A 25,962-nucleotide genomic window follows, 5' to 3' on the forward strand; every position below is an offset into this window, starting at 1 on the left:
GCATAGGTAATCTGTAGCAAAGCTAGGTACTTTCATAGGTCAGGATGGGCGATGTTGTGCGTGGCAAGACTTACATGGAGCGAATCAACGAGGGTGCTTGTACAACAAGCTAACATGGGAGATGCTTGCATGCTATGCGGGCTGGGATGCCTACCTACATCTAGGCAAAGGGACGATAACCGGGCATAGATAAAGAGGGGGTGGGGTTGAGGTGGCGCACATTATATGGTCTACACCATGTATATACACAGTAATATGAAGCTATTATTTATTTTCTATATGACAAGGTGATATCTTGTTTATTTCTGTTACACGAGTAGGATTTCTGTGCCTACCCGCAAGATGGTAGTCGGGGCAATGAGCGATCCGAATTACCGCTTCGTCAACCATCGCAGATTGTCACTGTATGAAAAGCAGTTGACGATCGATTACTATTAATAGGTCAAATACCGAATGTTAGGCTAGAAGGTCGCTAGTAACACGGTGCTAGGTATATGTTGTAGGCAACCAGATGGTTAGGGACCTCTTATCAGTATTTGTGACCTCCTATTATGAGATGATACGCCCAACTTATATCTCAATTACGTACCTCTGGTATTGGAGTTCTGAACTCTTTCTCATGGTAGTTCTTGTACTAATCAGGTTCAGGTTGGCTGTATTTACTACGTAGAACCGGTAATACCCCGTATCCTAGGACTCTCCTACTGTCCTTCCATCACTACCCTATTGAGTATACCCAGGCAACCTCATTCTAGGACGGTGTCATTCTCAAGAGCGTTATACGTGTATGTCTTGGTAAGAACCAGGCCCACGCTCTCCGCGAGTTCGCGCCATTCGGCCTTGGTGCGCTCCATGCTCGCAAAGGCGCCTAGCATAGTCAAATGGATGGACGAGGCGATGAAGCCAACGCCCTTCTCAGGTAGCACAGCCTCGTCAACCAGCAAGACCGAGTCGTGAGCCATGGCGTCTTTGATGTTGGAGAAGAGAAGCTGGACCCTGTGCGGGGGTGGTTGTGTGGTACCCCACGCATGAAGTAGAACTTAGCCCCTATTCCAATTTATCAGCTGGAATGAGTATTGGAATATATGGGGAGACGAGGAGATAATAGATAGAACTCTCGTAAGACATGTTCACATACCCTTGATCGGCTCCGCATGAAAAAGTCGTGGGCCAGGTTCTCCACCCCAGGAGTCGTCAGCGCCTGCGCTACGGTGCCGGGCAGGTCTTCTAGGATGACGCGACCTGGTAGATCGGGATACTTCTGCTTAAACTACGCGCACTGGTGGCCGATGCCACCGCCGACATTGACGTACAGAGGTCGCTCTGGATCGGTGAGGCCAGCGACCTCTTCACGGACCGGGTATACCGCTAGCCATGAGAGCTCGGACTGGCGGCGGAGAGCCACATAACTATTAAAGTGACCTAGATGCTCGGGATGATCAACCATATACTGATAGGGATGAACTTTGGTGCCAAAGGCATAGTGGAATGCAGGGTTCGTCTCGTCCGTAGGGTTTTTGTAGCCAATCTTCTTCAAATATGCAGGAGTCTCCTGATACTGCTTGGCGACGATGCCATAGCTGTGTATTCACAGAGACATTAGCTGGTGCACGAACAGAGGAGCAACAGCACATCGACGCCGACGTACTAGTGGCCGATTGCGGCTTCCGTCACGCCCTCACATAGGTTATGGGTGATGTTATTGACCTCAAATGTACCCACGTGAACTTCGGTGATGACATTAATGGCATTAAAGTAACGTAGAAGTCTCACTAGAGGTATCGGTCAGGGGACTTGAAGGGATAGGGCACCAGGTGCGCTGGCTGATTCATAATGGTAAGTTGGGGGTTAGCGTTGGTCTGCCCAGAAATCTCCTCTACAATCCGGGGACCCTTAGCTGCAACTTTTGACGATGTTCAAATCATAACCCAACTGCATGATGGCTTTCTGCAGATCCTAGTAGGAATCAGTGTTCGACTCGACCACTATTTCCCTTCATTTATCGTCTCACAAGGTGTCCAAATCTATGAATAGTGCCGATGGTGTCCTCGCGTGAATCCGCAGCCTTCCGCAACGAGTCGATGATGTTTCGACGCGTATATCGGTCAGCGGAAGACGCCAGCTGCTAGATTTGGGACAGCGCAGAGTCCATTGGAGGCAAGATATCGTAGGGTCAGATTGGCGTGCCTGGCTAGATAGACTGGAGAGGGATGAATGTGTAAGGGTTGTTTTCTTCATGCAAGGGACGAACTTTGTGGAGTAACAAGTTGAACTGATATCAGTATCCTTAGTTGGACAGCCCATCCACTTTTAATACTAGTTCAGCCACCGACATACGTACATACTAATTTGTATTGAGATTAGTCGCATCTCCAACTACATACAGAATTTACACCGTTTTGAATTTAGAATATTGTAAAGCATATAATATTTAATTAATATTTATATCATTAGAAAGGCCTAATTGAAGCGAAACTAGCAATATAATTTTTATATTTTTGCATCTTAAAGATGGTGTTGAAATAAAGCTAGATACGTATAGGAGGTAGTGGTGGCCTTAAGGGATACCACGTGATACTCTTGTGTGTGGCTTAAGAATATCACGTGATACCCTTCAAAGCTCCTTGGTATAGTGTATCTTCGAATAACTTTTGAAATAATACATGCACTTAGCTAAAATTTTTATTATTTGAAAGCTCTAATTGAGGTGAAACTAGCGATATACTTTTTATATCTTGCGTCCTTCAATTGATTTGGAAATAAATGTAAATATAGTAAGATTCGTAGAAGGTATGTGGCTGAACTAGTATTAAAAGTGGATGGGCTGTCCAACTAAGGATACTGAACTGACATAGCTTGCCTCATATATATAATATTACCAAGCTCTAGCTGAGCTTTTCTGCGCCTATTCTCTATTCATTTAGCCAGTGAGGCGCGCGACCAGTTTGTGAGACGCGAGATTCTCAACGATAATAACGCGCCATCGGCACCGAGGCAGTATTTTTAGGTATTACACCTCTTCTGGGACGAAAGGGCCCTAAGCCTTGCCACGGGGCAAATTACACCTGTCACCTTCCAAGTTCTTTACTTTTTCTGCACCCTTTGTGTCGGCTACTTGCACCCCAAACCTTGCTCTTAGCCCAACCTAACTTTCGGCATTAAGACTTATTTTCCTTCTAATTAGATCACATAAAATAATATCGATATGTTCTAGAGAATTAAAAACGAACTAAAATGGTAAATACTTTATAATATGTGATGCCAATTTACCAAACGATTTATAATAAGAAACTAAATAGCAAAAATGACCCGGTACTTAGAATTACATACCAATTGACCACACCTAGTACTTATATCAGACTTCAAAAAAGGTCTGCATGTACAACTTGAGATCCTGCCGCTGGGCAACCAGGCACTATAGACAAAGCGGTAAGAACTACATTGGATTTTAGCCCAAATTTATATTATTTATCATTCATTAAAGAGGAATCGCCTCTTCCTCTATACCCTTACCACAAACCCCCGAGGCAAAACGCACGGCTGAACGAGATACGCCACGAGTATGTCAGATTCGAAGCCAGCTTCTCGTCCACCCTCTGCTGAGCGCAGCCCTGAGGTGCCGCTACCGAAGGGGACGGCGGAGGTAAGCTCGAAAGAAGAGGAAAGCAAGTTCGAAGTTTACCATGACAATTCGAACCAATATGTTACAGGCATCAAGTTGGCGTTGATCGTCGCGAGCGTGACGCTTGCTTGCTTCTTAATGCTTCTGGACACGATGATCGTCAGCACTGTTAGTTCCTAATCCTTTTGTTGAACCCTTTTAGCAGAGCTTTTTTTGGTCGCTTACTTACTCGTTAACGTGAAGGCCATCCCACGTATCACCGACACTTTCAATTCGCTTCCAGATGTCGGATGGTATGCCAGCGCTTACCAATTTGGCAGGTTCGTCGATCCTACTATTCAATTTAGGAATGTTTTACTAAAGGGCATTAAAGTGCTGCTCCGCAGCCACTTACAGGAAAGGTGTATACGCACTTTAACACCAAGGTTAGTATTGGCGATATGAGCGATGACGGCGTTGATAGCCAATCTCTTTGCTAACGTGGTCCTGAAGTGATCGTTCCTGTCGTTTTTCGCGATATTCGAGATCGGTTCTGTTCTATGCGGCGCTGCTGTCTCGTCTGATATGTTGATCGTCGGACGTGCCGTCGCTGGTTTTGGCGCCGCCGGTATTACGATGGAGCTATAACCATTATTTCGAGCTGTGCACCTCTTGAGAAGCGTCCTGGTATGTGGAGTCGCCTGCAGCTTGTTACCAGATCGTGTAGCTTCTAGGAATTTGATAATTGCTAACATGTAGAATTAGAACTCATCGGTCTGACTATGGGCAGTAAGCTTTTTCCTATGCTACGCTAGGTGTATCTATACTCACCCACTTGTTACCACAATAATGCAGCTCGGTCTTGTAGCAGGACCTCTCATAGGAGGTGCTTTTACTTCTTATACTACATGGAGGTGGTGTAAGCACTTCCCACCTACTTGCCAGGACGAGTATCTCGCTGATATAGACACCAGGCTTCTACGTCAATTTACCAGTTGGGGCTTTTACTGCACTAGTTATCCTTCTTGTCCGTATTCCTGAACAAATGCCAAAACAAAAGCCTTTGGTGGTTTTATCGAGATTACACCACTACCTAGATCTCGTTAGATTCGCCATAAAGGAGACGATGCACTACTCCCACACTCAATGATCAAACAGACAGCTGTGTGGGCATCCGGGCTCTTCCAGGCCTTCATGCTTTCGGCTGTTTACGGCGCAACATTCTTTCTTCCCATTTACTTCCAGGCAATCAACAATGCGGCAGCGATACTGAGTGGCGTATATCTTCTGCCCACGATTCTACCACAACTTTTGATGGCTAGTCTTTCCGGAGTTATATGTAAGTTCCGTCCTAGCACGTTGTTTTGGTATGATAAAGATTGTGCTTACATGATTATAGTACAGAAAACTGGCTTCATCATTCCGATAGCCGTAGTCGGCACTGTCTTTCTTTCCGTGGGAAGTGGACTCTACTCGCTACTGTAGCTAGGAAGTTCGACCGGGGACTGGGTCGGCTTTCAAATTCTGGGAGGTATCGTGTCAGGTCTCAGCATGCAACTGGTACGTCAATGAGCACGCCGTTTAGATTACACGAAGAGGCTAGTGATAATCACTGCACGAAGGCTATCATATCAATCCAAGCCGCTGTTGGGGAAGCGCAACTTGCCACCGGTATGGCTCTTGTCATCTTCGCTCAATCGCTAGGCCCAGCTATCGTCTTGGTTGTGTGCAACGTGATTTTCAACTCTAGCTTGAAGGCTCAACTACAGGACAAGGCGCCGGGCGCTGATGCGGCAGCGGTCATCCAGGCAGGCGCGACAGGCTTTCGTGCCATTGTGGAGGGTGAGGATCTCCCAGGGGTCCCTGTCGACTATGCCGTCAGTATCGACCGAGTCTTTTATTTCGTTGCCGCAATAGCCACTGCATGCATTGTCGTACTATGAGGTATGGGTTGGCGTGATCTAAGAGCCCAAGGCAAGCAACCAGAAGATGAGGCCGTTCACTCTGATAGGCAAGGGGAATTGGCTTGACCCATACTCGACTTCATTTTCCGGGTTTGGCTTCCTATTTTATGGCGCTGGAAGATTAAGGGGTAATGATGGAGTTCGTGTGCACAGTAGGCGGGATTTATTTCAAAGGAATCCTCATTGCGGGACTAGTACTCTTCAAGTAGCATTGGCCTTGAGTGATTAGACTTATCTTCGTATCCTTAGTAGTCAATCACTTGTTTTTCATCTTGGTTGTTGTAGGAGACATAATAGCAAAGTCTAGAGTACCAAGTTGATACTTTTAGATAGGTGTTTAGAGGTACTTATACTTGAGACGCCCGTTTGACCGAGGTTATAGCGCGCTTTTAATCGAACTTGAAAGGGTCATATAGCGTGCTGTCATTTATACCAAATGTAGTATTAGTTATTGTTTTATATGAAAGTGCAGACTGTGTGGTGGTAGGGATGACATGAAGCTAAGAGATGCCTCTAAGTATTCTTCGAATACGTTCCATGGTTTGTTTTATCCCTTCTACCCCCTTTTTTTGATCTCCTTCTAGAATCTTTAGAGGATTTGGCTCTAGAATAGTGTCTAAAAAGGTAGAAACGGGTGTTTCATGGTCATTCATCCAATTCTCTCGGCTATCTTTCACTTGGCTTGTTAGGTTCATTCGAAAAGCCTCTTCGATGCGCTCTAGCATTTGTGTACTAAGGTGGATTAGCATTTCCATTTGCAGGGACTGATGGTCATCTAGGCTGAAGCCCCCGACATGCAAGCCTGGGAGAACGTTGGGTAACGACTGCAAAGATAGCTGGCTTTCGGATGCAAGTGCGGTATGTAGCAATGAGAATATTTTGTCGTAGGTTTGGAGGAGCCAAGCGTAACAGGTAAACACAGTCAGCACCGTGGGCACACCGACAGTACCGGAGAATGACTTCGGTGATCCATTGGAAGATGCCCTTGTGTGACCTAACAAAAGACGGCTTGGATCGCCGGAGTCAACGACCATTCTTCTTGTGTAAGCAAGGTCATCACCGTCTTCGGAATACGAACACTCCGACTCAGAGCTTGAAGGGATACCGGGAATGAGATGCTGCAATGTGTCCAAAAAGGTCTGGGAATTATTCAGCATCCTCCCAATAGCATTCTCCTGGCACATGGATCTTTCCGAATCGTGCAGGCTCTGCGCATTATTGGGGTCGCAGTAGAATGAAGAGGATAGGAGGTCATGAAATCTCATAGAGCTCATTCTGCTAAAGTCCTTTAGCAATTGTGAGCTAAGCTCTGATAGTCGATGTAAGCAGTCATCCGTTCTTGCAAGTACTTGATTACCCCCTTTTCCCATTAAATTATCGTCCTTCCCCGTCGCCAGACTACCTTTCGCCTGATAGAGCAGCATATCCATCCATGTGGTTCCATCGTCAGGGGGCATAGTGTCAGGCTGTGAAACCAAGCCAATTCCATAATCAAAGGTGCTTATTCCAATAGGATCAGAAGCTGGACTTCTGTTCATGCTGAACGCTGGTGTATCCGCTAAGCCCGCCGTGGGCGATTGTATATCGCCAAGACCTCTCCTTCGCCTCTCTATGGTGGCATGGTCATTGAACTTTTGCGGCTCATGCTGCACTATATCTAGCTTTCTGAACCCCCGCTCCTTATCCCATCCTGTCGTCGGCGCCTGAGAACTTCCTCGCCTGTGCGTTGGTGACGAACCAGAAGTCGATGATAAGCCGCTTGTCGGGACAGAACCGTTGCCATTAGTAGATAAAGAACTATCGGCCCCGAAACCTGGCTGATACTCGTTAACATCATTCGCGGCAAGCGTATGGTGTATTTTCCTCTTCTGCGATGATATAAGAGTCGAATTAGATGGACTCGGTAGCCTTTCAGTCCTAGTGAGCTTTCGAGGAGGAGGAAGGGTACTAAAACATCCAGCACCTGCCTTCGTGCATCGCTCGCAAGGTTGAAGTGTCTGTCCATCTGCGGCATTGGCTTGCTTTGGAGGCCTAACACAGCGAAGCTTCTGGCCTCGACATCGATCACACGCACTTCGTCGAGAGTTGTCTGGATCCATGATGAATTAACTCATCACCTTCATCTACTGTGAGCACAACTCATGGGAATTACGTCCATATCATTGTTCTACATTATGTCTAGGTCACCATGCAGGAACTTTTTCCGGCAACCCGTGCAGATTTGGTCATAAAATCGGCTGCCAGCGCCACCGTGTTTGCGTATCACGACCTTTAAATCGGAGTTGCTAGCGACTGTATGTTAGGTATGTATGTACTGCATGTCTCGGCACAGGCCGCGCATAATATGCGCATCAGTGGACCGAAATGATTCACAGGTATAAACTGTTAAGATTTACTTAACAAATGGTATTGACGGAGTCAGTCGCTTGTACCTTGAATCCGAATTACCTACTATATGTCCGGATTCCTAATCTCTATTTTTCCTTTTGGAATGATGGAAAGGTGCTGCTGGGTTGCTCAACGCCACATGCAACCTTATCGTCAGTATCACTGAAACACCTCTTGTTCACGATGATGTCTGAATAACCTCATTCTAAAGGTACTTAAAGCGATTCGTCCTCGTTTCTTCATGTAAGGCGTACCTCTCCACAGTAGTCGTCACCGTTCTGCGGCAATTGCCTTCTGCAGCAATTGTATCCATAGACGGGCCATAGAGCAGAATGTGGACACCAGCCATAGGAGGTAGTCTAGTAATGATCTCCCCCTTGCTTGCTGTAATCCACCTGGCCTAGTGTGTCTATTTCTTTTTTTGTGCGGCCCGTGGGACCCAACTTGCTGTAGCGCATCTACTCCTCGTACAGCGGCTATATTATCGGATGACTAGTAACTCCGACTAGGGATACAATCTTGAAATTATTTTGTCCCTGAAATGCAGCCGTGCCACTTAGTTAATAGGAATCGTTATTCAGCCTTGGGCGCTTTTGTTGGGCCGTAGAATGGTCTGGCTCATGAAATAGAAACCGTACACCTCCAGTTTCAGCATCGCTTACTTCGAAATACAAGCTTATTGCCACGGTATTGCTTATTGACTTACACGACTATTGGACAATGTTCATAACCACAACTGCCGCTGTTATTAACGGTAGAGAAGATGGTGCATGATGCGTCAATATTAGGTATGTACCATTTCGTTAGCTCACTCAAAAAGGGGGTGGAGGAGACCTTGCTGTCTTATTACCCTGTTAAGTCGGCCTCGTGCCATCACCCAGGTCATAACTAGCGTCGAGGATGGCGTAATTGAACTTCATAAGGCGTATACGATAGGCGCAGTGTGGTACTACATGGCGACAAGTTATAGATCCTGGTAGCATTGGATTTAGCGGAGCTGAAATACCCGCTTTAATACGGCGTGTCGTTTCCAGTAGAGTTCAACTGCCGATGTAGCCCATCTTATTTCGAAGATCTTAGCCTAGAAGCATCATGATTAGGTGTATTTACCTACCTGATATGGTAGGTAGGAGGTACTCCATAGCCGTCGGTGTCGGGCTCGGATTCGGGACTTAAGCTGTGATACACGAGATCTGTGAGCGGGAGAGTCCAGACGCTGCGTTCAAATACCCAGTTTTGACCGCATAATTCAGCCAGCCTTAAAGACTAAATCGTTAGAAATACGTCAAGTTAAATAAATTCATAGTGCGAATCTTCAGTGAATCAGGATTTACAGCATCGTATGTGAACTCCTCTTCCTCTATTGCTGGCAACTACTCAAGGGCAAAGAGCCAAGAAAAGGGGTCCGAGTGGCACACTTATGAGCTATGTGGCTCCTTTGCTCTCATTTGAGCATGAGTGATCGTTTGTAAAGAAAAAAAAAAGGCATCTTTTCGTTTACATAGGTAGACAGCACACTCATCCCGCAATACCCAACCTACCTCCTATGTATGTATAACTCAGAATTCTTACTTTTTGCGCGTGCATCTCTATGGGGGCTGAGGGTATTCTATATCAGAGTGGCCAATTAGAATATTAGAAAGACAGCGGATGATGTTCATTAAGGTCCCAATTGGTGTGGAAAAGAAAGAGGGTGGCTATTATATTTAACACGGATACTACCTAATTATGCCCTTAGATGCGAGAAGGTTACAGTGAATGAGGTTCAAGTTTGATCGGTTGGATCTATTGTACTATCATTGGCCTTCTCGCTCTTGTGGATATAGACAATATCAATTTTAGGCAATCAATGTTTCTTCATCCCTTCGAAGCCTTCCTGGTCTCTCCACTTCTTCATAACACTCTTCCACTCCATGATGCCTTTGGGGTACGATGCTGCTCTCGATGGGATATCCTCCGGCTTGCCCTCCTTATTGTAATGTCCTGGGGTACAAGCTTTGCTAAACATCATTCTCATCTCACTACCCTTTTCGCTCTGTTTGGCCCACTCCTCAGCCGCTGCCTCGGTTGACTCGATAGCCTGGAAGTCGTGGTCGGCATTCCGCAAGATGCGAGCAATCACATCTGCGATATGCTCCCCAGCTACGTAGGCAGTATGAGTCCAATTTGCAGACAGACCTGATTGCGAAGGGCCGATGTTAAACAAGTTAGGAAACTCTGGCCAATGGATACCAAATAGAGTAAGCGGTCCGCCACTCTCTGCCAGGTTTCGTCGGGTGTCTTGCCCCGAGTGCCGACAAGGTTGATGCCAGTACGGCGGTGGAAGCTTTAGTTATGGTCGAGGTCGAAACCAGTCGAATATACCAGTAGATCAACTTCGTACTCCTGACCAGTGGCCACGACACCCATTCGTGTGAGATGTGAAACGCCCTTGCCATCTGTATCGATGAGCTTGACGTTGGGTCTATTGAAAGCATCCAAGTAATTGTTATGGAAAGCAGGACGCTTGCGCATAAACGAATACCAAGGCTTGAGCTTCTCTGCTGTCTCTTCATCGTGCACTACGTACTTCATCACTTCTCGGAGTTTTTTCATGTGCACAAAGTCAGGCAGTTTTAGTAACTCCGGAAATTTCTCAGGTTTCATTGAAATGCCTGCTTTCTCGGCCTGCTTGAACAATGCTCTCGCCGTTAACACCTCGAGACCCTCGACTGTACTGTTGTCCCTATCTATTGCAGTGCCCTGGAGGATATTTGCAAACTCCTCCATGTGAGCCTGCTGCCAACTAACCTGTTCTGAAAGGCGCCTAACGTCCGAATTTAGGTTTTCAGATGTTTTGAAGTTCTCCTTAAACGTTACGGAGGATGAAGTGCATTGAAAAACATAGAGTTTCTCAACATTCCGAGCTAGCAGTGGGATAAGTTGTAAAGCAGATGAGCCAGTGCCAATGACTCCCACCGTCTTGCCCGCTAATTTCGTCAGATTCCAATCATCTGGTCCGCCGCCGGTAACGCTGTAGTCCTACCGACTGGAGTGAAAGTGTGGTCGCTCAAACTCCTGTATTCTACTTATTCCCGGCAGTTTTGGCTCGTGGAATGTTCCTGTCGCCAGGACCACGAACTGGGCGATGAAATTGTCGGAGCGATCGGTGCGGACGTGCCAACGACTAATCAACTTGTTCCAGGACATGGAGGTTTCCCAGGTCCCATTTTGACGACTCTTTTCATATGTTCCCGGATTTCAGGGCCGTACGAAAAGCGGTCTTCCGGAATATATCCCGTCTCCTCAAGAAACGGTATGTATATGTATGACTCAACGTCACAGGCAACACCTAACATACGGATACATGAGTTAACATCAATTTTTTTTTTTTAATTTTTTGCCCTAGAAGCGAGGCTTGAGGTGTAAATACCTTGGTATTGGTTCCAATACCATGTTCCCCCGAAACCTCCGGCCCCGATCACATGGTCTTTCTTTAGCCTGACAGCAGTAATCATTCCAGCAAAACCAGCACCTACGATGAGAACTTTAGGTATAGTGCTGACAGGCTCTATAGGTGTTGTTACAGTAATGACATCGTCGGTAAAATGGGTATAAGCGCCACTAGGAGCGATAAACTGTGCTACTCAATCTGAGCGCATTCATATTTTGCTCTAATAGCCCCCATGTCTAAATTATGAGCCTGGATGTTGGCGGGGTGGATACCGCGATGAGAAACTGGAGTCGGTAATTTTGGACGATGAGGTGGGATATCATATGCATTGGACATTATAGACGCCATGGCGGTGGGTTGGGAATGGAATGGGCTGATGAATAGTAGGAAGTAGGAAAGAAGCACTTAAACAGACAGCACCAAGTCGATCGCTTGGACCTTTAAATAAGACGCCAGCCCGTAATTATAAATAGATTCGACGTGCTCCTGTATGAATGTGTATCACGCTTAATCTGGCTGTATTTTTCAAACGCCCACGGTATTTTATAATGTTTCACAAATCCTTCGCTTCTTCTAGCCCTTAGAAGGTGTGTGAATAATAGTCTTAGGCAATGACTGACCCTTTCTTAAGGTACTAAAGCCCATAACCCCTTATGGTATAGTAGTCGAATATACTAACTTTGGGGGTGAATGGCGTAGGTGTAAAAAGGAAATGACGGCGGAGTTTACGCAATCAGATAGACATACTGTAGGCAGTGCTTCTATTCGTCTTAGGATTATATCTTGCAATGGAATGAAAAACACTCTGCCTAGGCCCTAAGATGGTTGGATTAAGCGTTTCTTCCAGTTAGATTAACCGAAAGAAAGAAATAATTAGGAACCGTCTATTATTTCTAAATATGACACTAATATTACAATCGTATTTCTTGGTACCATTTCTAGCCGGCAAAATAGACCATTACATAGAAGCTGGCAGTCTTCAAACTACCGCAATAGAGCCTTCGGTGTATCATTACCGACAACTTTAAAAGAAATTTCCCTCCCGGATCAGACGCGGGAAATAGGCCGGAACACCGTCCATACGTCGTAAGTATTCTCCCAGAAGAGGATTCAGCCCCTTTTCCACCGCCCGAGATATCCACTCATCCATAGAAACCGTCTTGACCTTCAATCCGCTGCTACTCTCCCTCTCCAAGACACCTTTCATATCCGAAATGCGGACTTCCTGCTCCCCAGACTCGTACAAGTACTTGACGTTGCCCGGCCACGAGTAGTCCTCGTATACCTGATCTGCAATCTGCATAGCCACGCTTTCGACAGATATCATGTCAATCCACCCTGACCATGACTTGGTATCGGGAACAAGCCCGTTTGCCCGCGAATACTTGAACATGTTGCTCATCAGGTCCGTCTCAGGTGCACCTTCGCCCGTGATTGATGATGGACGGTGAATCCAGATTGGCAGTTCGCACCTGTCGCTAACCTTGTCAAGGTACCTCTCGCTGGCCCACTTCGTAGCCACGTAGCCGCCTACCTTAAGCTGTAGCTCGGATGGCGACGACGGCGGGGGGAAGATTCCGACGGATCGCTGCTCGAAGCTTTGCTCGCCTGTGAGGTTCGTGACGGCCGCGGTGGAAATGTAGTGGAACGACAGCTGATGAGGGAGACTCAGCCGTACGAGTTCCTTCGTGGCGCCCAAGTTAACCAGCTTCAGACTGGAGTATGACTTCACAAAGCTGACATCAGTGCCGTTGTGAATTACTACGTGCGCCTCGGCGAATATGTCGAGTAGCTGCTTTTCATTTGCCAATCCGAAATTCGGCAGGGCGAGGTCACCGGCGTGAACCACAACTTGCGGCGTTTTGAACAGGTGGGGGAACTGCTCTTCGACGCGCTTCGGGTCGCGTACAGCGAGGCAGTGGATCTTGCGGACGACGCCATCTTCGATTAGGCGCTTTAGGATGGCTCGACCGAGGAATCCGGTGGCGCCTGTGAGGATGACGACCTCGGGCTGTGTGAAGAATTGTTGCTTTGATGCGGGGTTGCGTATGATGTTTGACGGTAATGCCGTTTCCTCTTCCCAATCGATAGCTTTTTCTTCTCCTACCCTCGTGCTATTGTCACGAGTGCGTTGTGTGATTAGGTCTGCCATGCCCCCTAGAGTGCTGCCGTCAAATAGTTGAGAGAGTGACATGTTCTGTATGCCGAATTCGTCCTCTATCGCCTCTCGCAGCCTGATTAGATACATGGAAGTACCGCCGACGTGGAAGAAATCGGATTCGCGAGTGATTTTATATTGTGACAGGACCTCGCTTGAGATGGCTTCCTCCCATAGTTTCTTCAAACGCGATTCAGTATCTGTCAAGTCTTGAGCCACTCCATTTTCATAACCGTTCAAGTTATGGTGCCCTTGTGGTATCGGAAGCGATTTGAGAGCGGCTCGATCGACCTTGTTGGAAGCATTGGATGGCAACTTGTCGACATGAACTATAAGAGAAGGACGCATGTACGGGGGGAGGGGTAGTTCGTCAAGAACTTTAACGAGTTCATTATGCTCGTCGGCCTCACCAGGTGAGGTAGCCATGGTGGCGAAAGCTACCAGCATTTCAGATCCTGTGGTGTTGGACTCGCGAACCGTCACAGCGACATCCACAATCTTCTCTTCTGCGGCATTCATGATAGCAGCTTCTACCTCTCGGAGATCAACACGTAGACCTCTGAGCTTCACCTGAGTGTCACCTGCGATGCGCCCCAGCAGCAGCAAGCTTCCGTCTGCTCTGCTGAGTCTCCCGCGATCGCCAGTTCGGTGCAGTCGGGACCAACCGTTTGCGAGGAATTCGGCAGACGCGAAACCGTTTCTGGCGAACCCTTGTGAGTCGAGTTCGCTATGCAGGTAACCGGCAACAACACCTGCTCCGCCGATGAGAACCTCCCCTGGCATGCCGACGGGGACCGCCTTCATGTTAGCGTCGACTATAGAGACTGAGTAATTCGGCCATGTCTTCAAGCCCGTTGCGTCGCTGCCGCTGTTAGGATCCTGCAGGCTGTCCGCTAAATCGGACCGATAATCAACGTCCCGACTGTTGGAACAGAACGTGATCTCAGTTGGGCCGTAACAATCGATTAGCTTCAAGTCCGCCTTGCCGACTTCTTGGAATGCGCTGGTTAGCGTTTTGGTCACTGGCTCACCACCCGCCATGGAGGTCACCCAATTTGACCCGGCGAGATCTTCTATCTGCCCATAGCGAATCCAGCTGATGTACTCTGATGGTGTCGCTATCGTAAAGGTAATCCCTTGCGTTGCGATAATATTCGAGATGGCCACCGAGTCTCCCCGAAGTTCCTTTGGCACGATGTGGAGAATTCCGCCGTTTGCTAGGGCCAAGAAAATCTGCGCGAGTGACATGTCGAAGCTATAGGAGCTTTGCTGGAGCATTACATCACGACCTTCCCGGAAGTAGCACTTGGTAGTCATGAGTTCAACGTTGTTCCTGAAAGTTTCGTGCTTCATGACTATGCCCTTAGGAACGCCGGTAGAGCCACTGGTATACATGATGGTAGCGACGGAGTCGGGGCTTGCTGCGTTGGGGGCTTTCGTGGTTGTTGTTATGGTAACTTGGTCAACGTTAAGCCTTGTCTGGATTGACTGGAAGCGCTCTGATTCTTTCTCGGTGGAATCATTTACAATCAGTGTGGACAGTTGGGAGTCCTCGATTATAGCGGCTAGTCGGTTCAAACCTGTCCTAGGATCGAGGGGCACATATATGGCGCCAAGGCGTAGCACAGCGAGCAGTGAGCATATCCACTCCGCACCGGGCTCCATGAAAACGCCAACAATAGTGCCATGCGCCAGGCTCGACTTGTTTCGGCTCAGGGCCGTGGCGAGGCTGTTGACTCTGCTATTCATCTGCCCGTAAGTTAGAGAGCGTGAGGGCTTCGACCCCGCGCTAGCTTCTACAAGTGCCGCCTTCCCATCATATTTCCTGGCCATTTGGTCGATGCGATGAGGAATAGTTTGAGGCCATGTGTGCGTGTAGATAGGACCTGTGTTTAGTGTTAAGCAGATACACAACTGAGGGTTATAGGGGCAAAAGTGGGGACATAAAGGGGGTTTTCATAGAGTTGCGTACCTCTTCCGAGTTCAATGGCGCGCTTCGCGTCATCAGGATCGTAAAGTGAAGCCATGCTTAAACGAAGGGCAGGGTTCCGTGCGAATGAGTACAGAAGCTGCTTGTACATGTCCTTTATCGTATCGACATGGTGAGCGTCGTAGAGCGCCGACTGTCCCGCGAACAAAACATGACAGTCACCACCGGGGTTGTCGATGACATCCAATACTAGGTCATAGGGCGTCTGGGCTTGAACAAATTCGCGCGTCTTGGACTCACAGTCGCAGAAGGTACGACGCTCTGCTATGCCAGGTCTGTAGTTGACCAAGGTCTGGAATAACGGGTTATGGGTGGTCGACCGCGGTACGCGTAGCTCGTTCACAATGACATCAAATGGAACTTTAGAGTGTGCAAGAGCAGATTGCGACTTGCCCCGTACCATCTTAAGTATGTTAGTGAAGGTGAGATGCGGCTGCGATTTTAGCAACACGGGCAGAAGGTTAAGGTACATGCCCACGCTTTGCAGCATGCCCGCTTCGTACCCGCGGTTGGAGGAGCTGATGCCGATGCAGACGTGCTCAACCTCTACCAGACAGATTAGAAGAGTATAAAAGATGGATAAATGGAAGTGGAAGGGTGTAACATTGAGTTTGCTGCAAATCGACTGAATCGCTTGTTGGACGTTCGGATCGAGATGGAACTCTGAGCTATGAGCGGAGTATTCCATGAGAGGTAACCGTGAGTAGCTCTTAGCCATGGGAAGAAGGGGAAGAGGCTCGTAAGCCGCAGGAATCGTATTGGCGAACTCTTCTTTCCAGAAAGCAATGTCGCTGTTCCATTGGCCCGACTCATATTCACGTCGTTCCTTTTCGGCAAAATCGGGATACTGTATGATGCTCTGCACATTGGGGAGCCGCGTTTTTGAATCGTAGGCTGCCTGAATCTCTCGAAGAATTACCTCCAAGCTGACACCATCCATATTGATATGATGATAGCCAATGATGAGTCGGAACGAAGACGGCGACTTTCTTAGAAGGAGAACTCTCATGTGGTTACCTTCAATGAAGTTGTACTTATACCCTTTTAGTTCTTGGTATGCGCTATCCACTTCGGTGTCGTCGATGATATCTCGGACTTCAAGCTCTAAATTTGACTCTGCAAGGACTTCCTGCATGACATTGTTCGTGGTGCTCGAATCGTTATCACGCTTAGCCACCACGAACCGCGTGCGCAGAGCTTCGTGACGTTGGCCGACATGTTTGATTGCCCTTCTAAATCTATCAACGTCTAGAGAACCTTCGAGGTCAATGGATAGTGCGATGTTTGATGCTACCGACGCGTTTTGCAAGTAATGTTCTATAAACCAGAACCGAGACTGGGCAAAAGCTATTGGTACTCGCTTCGCGATAGCTGGAGATTTAACCGAAGGGTCGCTTGAAACAGTCCCTGGCTCCGTTTCTTTGCTACCTTTTGTCACGAATGTAACTGGCGTTTCCGTGGAGCTCTGAGATCGCACTTCGGACGTATCGAGTTCTGACCAAGAATTTGGCGAACTATATGCCGGAGAGTCCACCGACGATAGTAGTAATCCGTCACTTGATACATTTGCAGATGATCTTTGCTGGGAAGAGCTGGGCAGGGCGACAGAATTGAAAGAGGCTCCATTCCCATTAGGCTTATGTACATTATCCCTGGGTGTAGGTGGAACCGGGTCTGCCCGCTTTTGCGGCTCTTTGGCAGCGGGAATGGATATATTCTGCCCTTTCGTTGATTCCTTCTTAGAATTCTGACTCTCGGGCTCATTCTTCTTCGTCCGCTTTTTGGCGTCAGCAGGCTTCTCCTTATTATTAGGATCCAAGTTTGGTGTCAGGTCTGCCGGAAGCAATTCTTGCGCGGTGCTAACCAGTTCGCCCATAGTAGCTCCGCTAAGGATCTTGAGAACGGGAACCTCGACTTGGAGCTCCTTAATAAACCAGGAGCGGATATCAACAGCAACGAGGGAGTCAATGCCTATGGCCTCGGCCCTAAGATCATTGAGGGCTCGATCCTCTTCGATCTGTAGACTAGATTGTAGCTTGGCTGTAAAGGCGTCTGAAATAATTTCGTAGACCTCCGCTGGGCTAATAGCCTCCAAAAGTTGAGCTTTAACAGCGACACCCTGGCGATTTCTGGAATTGGCAGCGCCAGCCAACCCGTCGATGTCCTGTTCCCCGCTACCAATACAATGTTGAAACATAGGATTTCGAAACCATGTGATGTCATCATCCTCTGTGCCGTCGAGCGTCTTCAGGCCGGTCGAAAGCTCGTTATTCTTGCCTCGATGAGCCTGTCCAGCAAGCACCGCTTCGGCAAAGAGCTGGCGGAAATCATGCTCTGAAAGCCACAGATTACCGACTTTTCCTAAGAACTCTTGCTGGGCTAGGGTAAGCTCTCTGGTTACGTAGCCGTTGCCGAAGATAGCTCCGATATGAACCACGGATGCGTTAAGGCCTCTCTGCCTCCTTTGCCTAGCCAAGCTCGCCATAAACATATTGGCTCCGGCGTAGGCTGATTGTCCGGGGTTACCTGTAATGGCAGCCATAGACGAAAAGAAAATGAAGAAATCAAGGTCAGTCTCCTTGAATATTTCCTCTAGGTGCAGAGAGCCTTTAACCTTGGGATGCATAACCTTGTTAACGCGTGCAATATCTAGGTCTAGGAACATGGTATCGTGCAAGACCATGGCTCCTTGGGCAACACCAGCGATGGACGGAAGGGTTTCGCAAATTTTCTGATACACAGCGCGAACGGAATCCCGATCGCAGACGTCACTAGACATTGCGTCTATTAGCAAAAGAATTCACGTCATGAAGCTTGTATGAATGAACTTACTTCGCCATCACCTCAACAGTAACCCCGAGTTGTTGCATTTTCTGCAGCCATCGCTTGTCTACCTTGGGGCTCCGACTAGAAACGACCAGATAGCGGGCTCCATGCTGTGCCATCCATTCGCATAAAGAAAGACCGAGGCCACCAGTTAACCCAACAAGCCAATACGTTTTATCAGCTTGAAACTTGATATGAGTACCGACGGGTGTGACTTGGACGGGTAAGGTACTCGAATAGGTGTCCCAGTCAATGATGTGAGGTACATCGTTGAGTCCGCGAAGAGACTGCTGTTCGACCCAGTCCTTTATGCCGATGACCTCCAATTGCTGATCTGTGGTTCTCCGAGCACCGCTATTGGCGTGTATGTGGTGCTTAATACTATCCAAAAGATTAGAAATCGATCGCACTTGCGATTCGATGTTACTAGCTGATGATAAGCTCGCCGTAGACGAAGTAAGGTTCTCCACGCTTATTTCTTTAACAGTGCTTGGAGGAAATAATTCGGCTAGACTGTGGGATATTAGTGCTGTGGATGCATCGCCCATGTTGAGTAGAAGTATAGGAGCGATGAAATCATCAACACTGGAAGACATTAGTAAGTCGGAGACTAAGTGGCGAAGATCCGATTTGGTAGCCATCGGGTGGATATTGCGATACTCCGAATACAATTTGATCCTTTCGGTGGCTTCGGATTTACCAGTTGCCAGGCAGAGTAGCCTGGCACCCTTCTCAGCTGCGATGCGACTGATTTCCCGAGTAAAGGCAGAATCTGGCTGCAGCAAGATGACTTGGCTAGAAGACGAAACGCTTCTCATGACAGACTGAGCGAGAAGTTCGATGTAAAGTGTCCCCAAGCTCTCGACTACCTGATCCTGTTCCTTCGATGTTGATCCACGAAGGACGAAGGACTGGGGGACCTTCACTATGGACGCTTGGTTTGGCGATAACGCCAAGACCCTTTCCCCAGTGCGTCGGTTCTCGCCAACTATAGGGAAAAGGAAACTTCCATCAATTACCTGGACGGCTCTGTTGATAGAGTAGACAGTGTTGAGCTCAACTGTTGCCTCTGAACTTGTGAGGCGGGAGTTAAGTCGCGTCGTCAGTGGTGAGCTAGGAAGTCTTTGTAGAAGGCAGCGCGACCCATCATCTTGTGACGCAAGCTCAACGGTAATTTCCTTACCGTCTACAAGCTCATTGATAGTACGGCGACTGGAGTTATATCGATCATTCTGGCTCTTGTTTAGTTTAAATCGGGGAACGTAGAGCTTTCCACTAGCTTGATCAAGGTATAGTTCGGGCTCCGTCGAATAAGGAAGAGGTACATTCCCGGACTGTGAGTCTTCATTAGTGCCCCAGGCTTCTATGGCTTCAAAACGAAGAAGCGCTTCAGCAATAGAGGTAGCATTTGGTGTAGCCAAAGAACCATTGATATCGTTGCTTGAGGCAATGTCGAGGAACTGGAGCCGAAGATGCAACATCTCAAGGACTACTGTTCGGCCAAATCCAATCACCATCCGAGAAAATGGGTCACCAAACCGCGCTCCCTGGGTAATCCAGAGAACCTTCGTTGATTGCTTGAATATCTCTTGGAATCCACGCAATTTCTCCGAAGTCATGGACTTGAAGACGGCCTCGTCGACGTCCGCAAGGCAAAGGGTAGTTCCTCCAATAGGAAGGTCTTCACCCAGTCGGATTGCCTCTATGGACTTGATGAACGTCGGAGGCTTGCAAAAACGGGCGTCCCGTTCAAGGATGCGTATAATATCTTTCGCAAGTTTTGCGCTCTTTGCCCCTCCTCCGCCGATCAATGTCAGTTTAGAGATGAGCGGAGCGTCCGGCTGGAATAGCGACAACGAGGGAGATGATAGAGGTTCCTTCAGGAAATTCATTCTATCATCCACTGCCTGAGAGACGATGATAGATAAAGGAACTGGTAACTTATCGTGATGCGGGATGGCGGTGTGGATGCCAGAAAACCCGGTTTCCAGAAGTACGTCCTTCCATTGATCTAGGTCGATACAGGGTGATAAGGCACGTCCATCGTCATAACCGAGCCACCATCCTGGGAGACCACCGAATATGAGTCCGAAACGCATCTGCTCATTCTCTGTGATTTCAAGAAGCAGTAGGTATCCGCCAGGCTTGAGCAATCTCCGGACATTCTTCAGAGTGTCGGTCATGTTTCTTGTTGCGTGAAGCACTAGGGATGCAATGATCAGGTCAAATGACCCGTCTGCGAAGCCTTGCTCCTCGATGTCCTTCTCAATATCAAGTACCTTGAACTTCATCTTAGCACTGTACGAGGCGAAAACTTGCTCAGCTTTAGCGAAGAACCCGCTTGAGATGTCTGTAAATGTGTAAGTCGAGAAGCTGTTGCCGAGCTCCTTAAGGAACGACTTGGTGGCACCACCAGTACCGGCTCCAATTTCCAACACATTCATGTGAGGATTCCTATGGGTAACAAGTCTAGCCATGGACGCGAGGTACGCAGTGTAACGAGGCATGCCGTGAGCCACAACATAGAAGTCATTGAGCATGTTGTCCTGGATCATGTGTTCCAACATCGACGTTTCTCCACGGATTACAGCAGGGAGGTTCTCTCCCACTGCGCTCATGAGCCTCAAGTCAATATTGTCGGGGTACTTGCTCAATATATTCGTTATGGTGCTCTTAGTGTCGGTAATCCAATCGGCTTTGGCGAAAGGGTTTGCGCCGCGAGCTACCTTAGAAAGACAATGGTCTACATACGCAAGAAGTCGCTCTTGATGCCACTCCAGCTTTATTCTAGCCCTCTCCTTCACTGGGAACTGCTTGTCCAGTGACCGCAGATAGAAGTATGCTACTCTTTCCAGCGAAAAGAGTAGGTCGGGATCGAGTTCTTGCACAGGTGTCGTGGCGACAATTACGTCGCTATCAGGCTCGGTAACCTCCCATACAAGTTCGGTAAATATATTCAAGTCGCTATACTCGGTAGGATTGGAGAGTGGCTTTGTCTGTAGTCCTTCTAATTGAATTGCCTTTGAGGAGCCATCTGGGGTATATATACTGACGTCTCCTGACAAGCTCTTGGACGTATCGACGTTCGCTAAAGATTCAAACGGCACATCTATGGTGTCACCAGCAAAGCTCCGACAACTTTCTGGATTTATGACAAGTCTTTTTATGCCAGTGGGTAGATATATGGAACGTAACATGCTATCACCGGGATAGCAGAACGCTAGCATTATGGATTGGATAGCCGCATCTAACGTTGCTGGGTGGATCAGAAGGGGCGAAGACCAAACAGAAGAGTCCGTATTCTGGATGAAGCCGTTGGCTAAGCCAAGTTTTCGTTTTAAACTCGTCAACGCTCGGAAGGGGCCAGTATATCCAAATCCCAGTTTTCCGAGAGCGTCATAGAAACGATCTGATTCTACTTCCGCCACACCAATGTGATCACCTTCGGACTTGTCAGACAGTATAGATGCGCTAAGGTCTTGAGCGTCATTACTTCCTAGGTGTATTAGGACGCGGCCGCTAGCATTATTAACCATTTTCAACGTTTCGCTACCTGTAGCGGACGAGTAAAATGTGAAATCGGCGAATATTGTCTCATCGTTGCCCTGTCCGGCGTGTTCCCGCCATTCAATGTCGGTCATCGTGATCAAAATTTCAACCGCCGAATCCTGGTCATCGCCAAAAGCAACGGCTTGGCCAACCACGAAGTCCTGGATCTCTACAGCTTTTATGATATGTTGGCTTTGTTCTTGGACAGCCTTTTTACCGGTTAATGTAGGTAGCTTCATGGCAGCTTCAAGACAAGCTGAGACATAGCCTGCACAAGGGAATACGATCTGGCCTTGGACTTGATGACCTTCTAGCCAGTCTATCTCTCGAGGCTTTAGAACATTGCGCCAGCGGAGCTGATCGGGGGCACCATCTAGGAGTCTTCTCCCCAGAAGCTCATTCGGGCTTTCCTTGTCGGTTCTGAAAGCCCGAGATAGACTCGACTCATACCAGTGCGTCCGATTATGATCCCATTCGTAGGTCGGAAGCCCTTTACATAACTTAGGTTCCAGACCCTTTCCGCCTGCAGCAAATGAACTGAATGTAGCGAAATCTACTACGCCATCACCGAGAGCTTCCCAGACGGATCCCAGTGCGGTAGAAAATGCTTCCACGGAATTCACGCCACGCGAGAGCACACCCGTGTACGGAATCGACTGGCTCTCGAAGCAATCTTGTATTGTTTGACTTGCGGGACCTTTGAGCGCTGGATGCGGTCCAACCTCTACAATAAGATCGTAAGGTGATGATGATAATCCATCCTTCTGTGAGCCGAGTGTCTTCTTCAGCGCCTCAGCGAACATGACAGGCTTCACCAGATTCGAAACCCAATAGTTACCACCCAGGCTCTCCGTATCTAATACCTCGTCGATATCTTGTACAAATACGCTGGAGACCCAGCGACAGTCTGTGGGTCGCTTGGTTTTGATGCGGCAGGTCTGAAGTGAGCGAATGTATGGCTCGGCGCAGGGTTGCATATGGTGGGAGTGGTACGCTCGGTCCACTTTGAGAAGTCGCGCGAATTTCTTCTCCGCGTCCAAGACTTCCTTGACTTCGTCAACGGCATCCGCGTCCCCGGATAAAGTAACACTGGCTGAAGAGTTACTTGCCGCGACACAAACGCGACCCTCAAAGGCTGGTAGCTCGCAGAGCTCTGTCAAGTCCTCGAACGATGTGCCGACTGCCATCATGGCACCCTTTTTACCGGACACAGAGCGTAGGTGTAGACCGCGGTAGTAGGCTATACGGATGGCATCTTCACCACTTAGATACCCTGCCGCATAGGCGGCGCCGATTTCGCCTGATGAATGACCTACTACAGCCGAGAACGTGATGCCAGCCGCTTTCAGCAACTCTACGAGCATGACCTGTATGGCAGTACACAGAGGTTGCGAGATAAAAGCCGTATTAACCTGTGAGGATTCAGGAGGGGCAAGAAGATGATCTCGTAGCGTCCACTTTGGACGATCTTGGGGCGGGAGAGATTGGAGGCTCTGATCTAGTCGGGCAATGATACGGCTAGCCTCCGGGGACGTTTCAATGAGCTCAGCACCCATCCTAGCCCATTGCGCACCTTGTCCAGTAAACACGCCCAGAACCCGGGGCTTATCCGTCACTTGCTGCGGGGAAGACGATGGTGGAGATTCACCGAGGGAATCAATGGTCTTGTTCATTTTCGAAACAAGATCGTCGAATTTACTAACCGCAGGCAATACGGTGCGATACTCCATCGTCGTACGACGATTACTCAACGTCCATGAAAGATCTCGTAGCGTAAACGGAATACCAGCCTGGCTTCTAGCTGCTGTCGTGAGGTAGTCTCGGTACTTTTCGAGGTTCGTAATTAGTGTGCTTGCTGAGGCAGCTGAGAACAGAAAAGGGGTAAAGGAAGCATTGTTTTCGTCGCTGCGGTATAATGATACATTGTTGCTCTGCTGATCATAGCTCTCCAGTATGGCATGCGCGTTGGCTCCGCCAAAGCCAAAGCTATTAACACTAGCTCTCCGTGTTCCATCCGCCGTCTTTGGCCACTCTTTTGCCTCCGAGACGATTTTAAGATGGTTATAAAAGGGGGCGACTTTGGGGTTCAGTCGGTTCAATAACCTGTTTGGAGGTACTTTTCCGGCTTGCAACGCCAATGAGGCCTTGATGACGGCAGCTAAGCCAGCCGTGCCCTCTGTATGACCTACTACTGTTTTGATTGAACCCACGTACAAGGTATCTTGTACGCTTCCAGGGGTGAAATTTGACCCCGGACCGAAGAAGGCGTTGCTGATGGCCTCGGCCTCAATAGGGTCTCCGGCAGGTGTGCCTAGAAATCAATTAGAACCGGTCGGTCAATGCAATCAAAATATGCACGTATTCTCCTCACCTGTACCGTGCGCCTCAAAGTACTGCGGGCGGTCTGCCGCTCGGCTAAGATCTAAGCCGGCTCTCGAATACGTCGATTGAATCAAGGCGGTCTGCGCCGACGGGCTTGGCATTGTGATACCCGGCGTCCTTCCGTCTTGGTTCAACCCCGTCTCTCTAATAATACATTCGACGTGGTCTCCATCTGCTAGAGCTTGGCTTAGGCGTTTCAGCACTACGGAGGCAACGCCCTCGCCACGGGCATAACCATCCGCATCCTCGTCCCACATACGGCTTCGGCCGGTAGGCGAGAGCATCTGCAATTTACTTTCGGCGATGTATTGCTCCGGGCCAAGAATCACGTTTGAGCCAGCCACCTAGTCGACAAGGTTAGACGACGGAACGCGAAAAATACATGGGTACCGGATGCTATCCATTCTATTAAGAGGTACTTACCACGGCAACAGAGGATTCTCCCGCTCGGAGTACTTGCACTGCTTGATGCATAGCAACTAAACTCGACGAACAAGCCGTGTCGATGGTCATCGACGGACCACGCCAGTCGAAGAAGTACGACAGTCTGTTGCTAAGAATACTTCTCGCAGTGCCAGTAGCGAAATATGTCGGAAACATGTCGATGTCACGGCTAGTCATATCGGTATAATCGGCGCTCATTACTCCCACGTAGACGGCCGTGTCAGAGCCGCGGAGCTGTGTTAACGGTATACCAGCGGCTTCCAGGCTCTCGTATACTGTTTCTAAGAGCAGCCTCTGTTGAGGGTCGATCGATCTGGCCTCGACGGGTTTGATTCCGAAGAATTGCGCGTCGAAGCGGGTGAGGTCTTCCTCAAGGAGGTACGAGTGGCGTACGTTGCTAGTTCCATGGTGATAGTTGTGAGGATGGTAGAACGCGTCTACACTAAATCGGTCTTCGGGAATTTCTTTTAGGAGATCTCGAGGTTCTTTCAGAAGGTCCCATAGCTTCGACGGGTTGTCGGACTGGCCTGGGAAACGACACCCAGTGCCGATAATAGCGATGGGCTCTCGGGAAGTCATTAGGATACTTGCTTCGAGAGCAGATCTCAGGTTGTAGGAATACGTTGAGGTATTTTGGGAGATTACCTACGAAGTGGGAGATCTCATAAATATCTTGGTAAGCGTATTCTCTAGGATTAACTCTGTACCAACACCATTCAATATTGAACGATATTTCTTCTATTAGAGCATACATTGGCGAATTTGTCGACATTTAATGCCATTCGGAGTTTCGGGGAATAGCGCAAGGACATATCTCGGAGTGCCGAATAAGCTGAAGTATACCGGGGAGGGGAATACGACTCGGAGTTGGTATTGATATGTCGGGTAAAGATATCGTCACCCTGTAGAATGACCTCTTAGATACCTACCTCCTAATTACTCCGGTAATATAGATACCATTTCTTTTCCCTGTTTTTTTTTCTTATATCGACCTGAAGTGCATTTGTTCTACGTAAAATCACACCACAATGTGTTGTGCAAGAGTTCGGAAGATAGGTAGCTATGAAATCAATACCAATAGACCCTTCTCATGTACCCCAGGTATCTAGGCCTTTACCTGCATTTATAATTACAACCGGATAGTTAGTCACATTGCTTATGTGTATTCATCATGTCACCATTGTAAAGGTTGGGGGAAACATCATATATATCAGGTAGGTACACTTT

General features: G+C 48.3%; 6 protein-coding genes across 6 annotated transcripts; 1 reads left to right on the forward strand and 5 right to left on the reverse strand.

Moving 5' to 3' along the window:
• Positions 1–708: 708 nt before the first annotated feature.
• On the reverse strand, positions 709–1,161 carry F4812DRAFT_236155 (uncharacterized protein). Its single transcript, XM_047930580.1, has 2 exons — positions 1,139–1,161; positions 709–1,047 (listed from the first exon to the last, which is right to left on the reverse strand). The coding sequence occupies exon 2, from the start codon at positions 960–962 to the stop codon at positions 747–749; it is 216 nt and encodes a 71-aa protein (XP_047785950.1). The 5' UTR covers positions 963–1,047; positions 1,139–1,161; the 3' UTR covers positions 709–746.
• F4812DRAFT_236154 (uncharacterized protein) lies at positions 1,162–1,919 on the reverse strand. Its single transcript, XM_047930579.1, has 3 exons — positions 1,905–1,919; positions 1,723–1,823; positions 1,162–1,580 (listed from the first exon to the last, which is right to left on the reverse strand). The coding sequence occupies exons 2-3, from the start codon at positions 1,749–1,751 to the stop codon at positions 1,271–1,273; spliced, it is 339 nt and encodes a 112-aa protein (XP_047785951.1). The 5' UTR covers positions 1,752–1,823; positions 1,905–1,919; the 3' UTR covers positions 1,162–1,270.
• A 1,643-nt stretch (positions 1,920–3,562) lies between these two features.
• Positions 3,563–5,544, forward strand: F4812DRAFT_453398 (major facilitator superfamily domain-containing protein; the record flags this gene model as incomplete). Its single annotated transcript, XM_047936480.1, has 10 exons — positions 3,563–3,790; positions 3,866–3,946; positions 4,148–4,229; positions 4,263–4,288; positions 4,457–4,520; positions 4,576–4,703; positions 4,760–4,940; positions 5,001–5,056; positions 5,087–5,161; positions 5,224–5,544. The coding sequence occupies 10 exons, from the start codon at positions 3,563–3,565 to the stop codon at positions 5,542–5,544; spliced, it is 1,242 nt and encodes a 413-aa protein (XP_047785952.1).
• Positions 5,545–6,065: 521 nt separating this feature from the next.
• On the reverse strand, positions 6,066–7,664 carry F4812DRAFT_463466 (uncharacterized protein; the record flags this gene model as incomplete). Its single annotated transcript, XM_047938211.1, has 1 exon — positions 6,066–7,664. The coding sequence occupies one exon, from the start codon at positions 7,662–7,664 to the stop codon at positions 6,066–6,068; it is 1,599 nt and encodes a 532-aa protein (XP_047785953.1).
• Positions 7,665–9,799: 2,135 nt separating this feature from the next.
• On the reverse strand, positions 9,800–11,734 carry F4812DRAFT_468530 (FAD/NAD(P)-binding domain-containing protein; the record flags this gene model as incomplete). The annotated part of the gene is made up of 7 exons (XM_047938788.1): positions 9,800–10,168; positions 10,210–10,279; positions 10,337–10,946; positions 10,983–11,127; positions 11,169–11,284; positions 11,366–11,575; positions 11,659–11,734. The coding sequence occupies 7 exons, from the start codon at positions 11,732–11,734 to the stop codon at positions 9,800–9,802; spliced, it is 1,596 nt and encodes a 531-aa protein (XP_047785954.1).
• A 522-nt stretch (positions 11,735–12,256) lies between these two features.
• On the reverse strand, positions 12,257–25,634 carry F4812DRAFT_468537 (putative hybrid NRPS/PKS enzyme). The gene is made up of 5 exons (XM_047938789.1): positions 24,715–25,634; positions 24,281–24,635; positions 18,367–24,220; positions 15,517–18,305; positions 12,257–15,430 (listed from the first exon to the last, which is right to left on the reverse strand). Exons 1-5 carry the CDS (start codon positions 25,312–25,314, stop codon positions 12,411–12,413), a joined length of 12,618 nt encoding a protein of 4,205 aa, XP_047785955.1. The 5' UTR covers positions 25,315–25,634; the 3' UTR covers positions 12,257–12,410.
• Positions 25,635–25,962: the final 328 nt, after the last annotated feature.

This window comes from Daldinia caldariorum (assembly GCF_022478825.1).
Source record: "Daldinia caldariorum strain CBS 122874 unplaced genomic scaffold F4812scaffold_25, whole genome shotgun sequence".
Taxonomy (NCBI): domain Eukaryota; kingdom Fungi; phylum Ascomycota; class Sordariomycetes; order Xylariales; family Hypoxylaceae; genus Daldinia; species Daldinia caldariorum.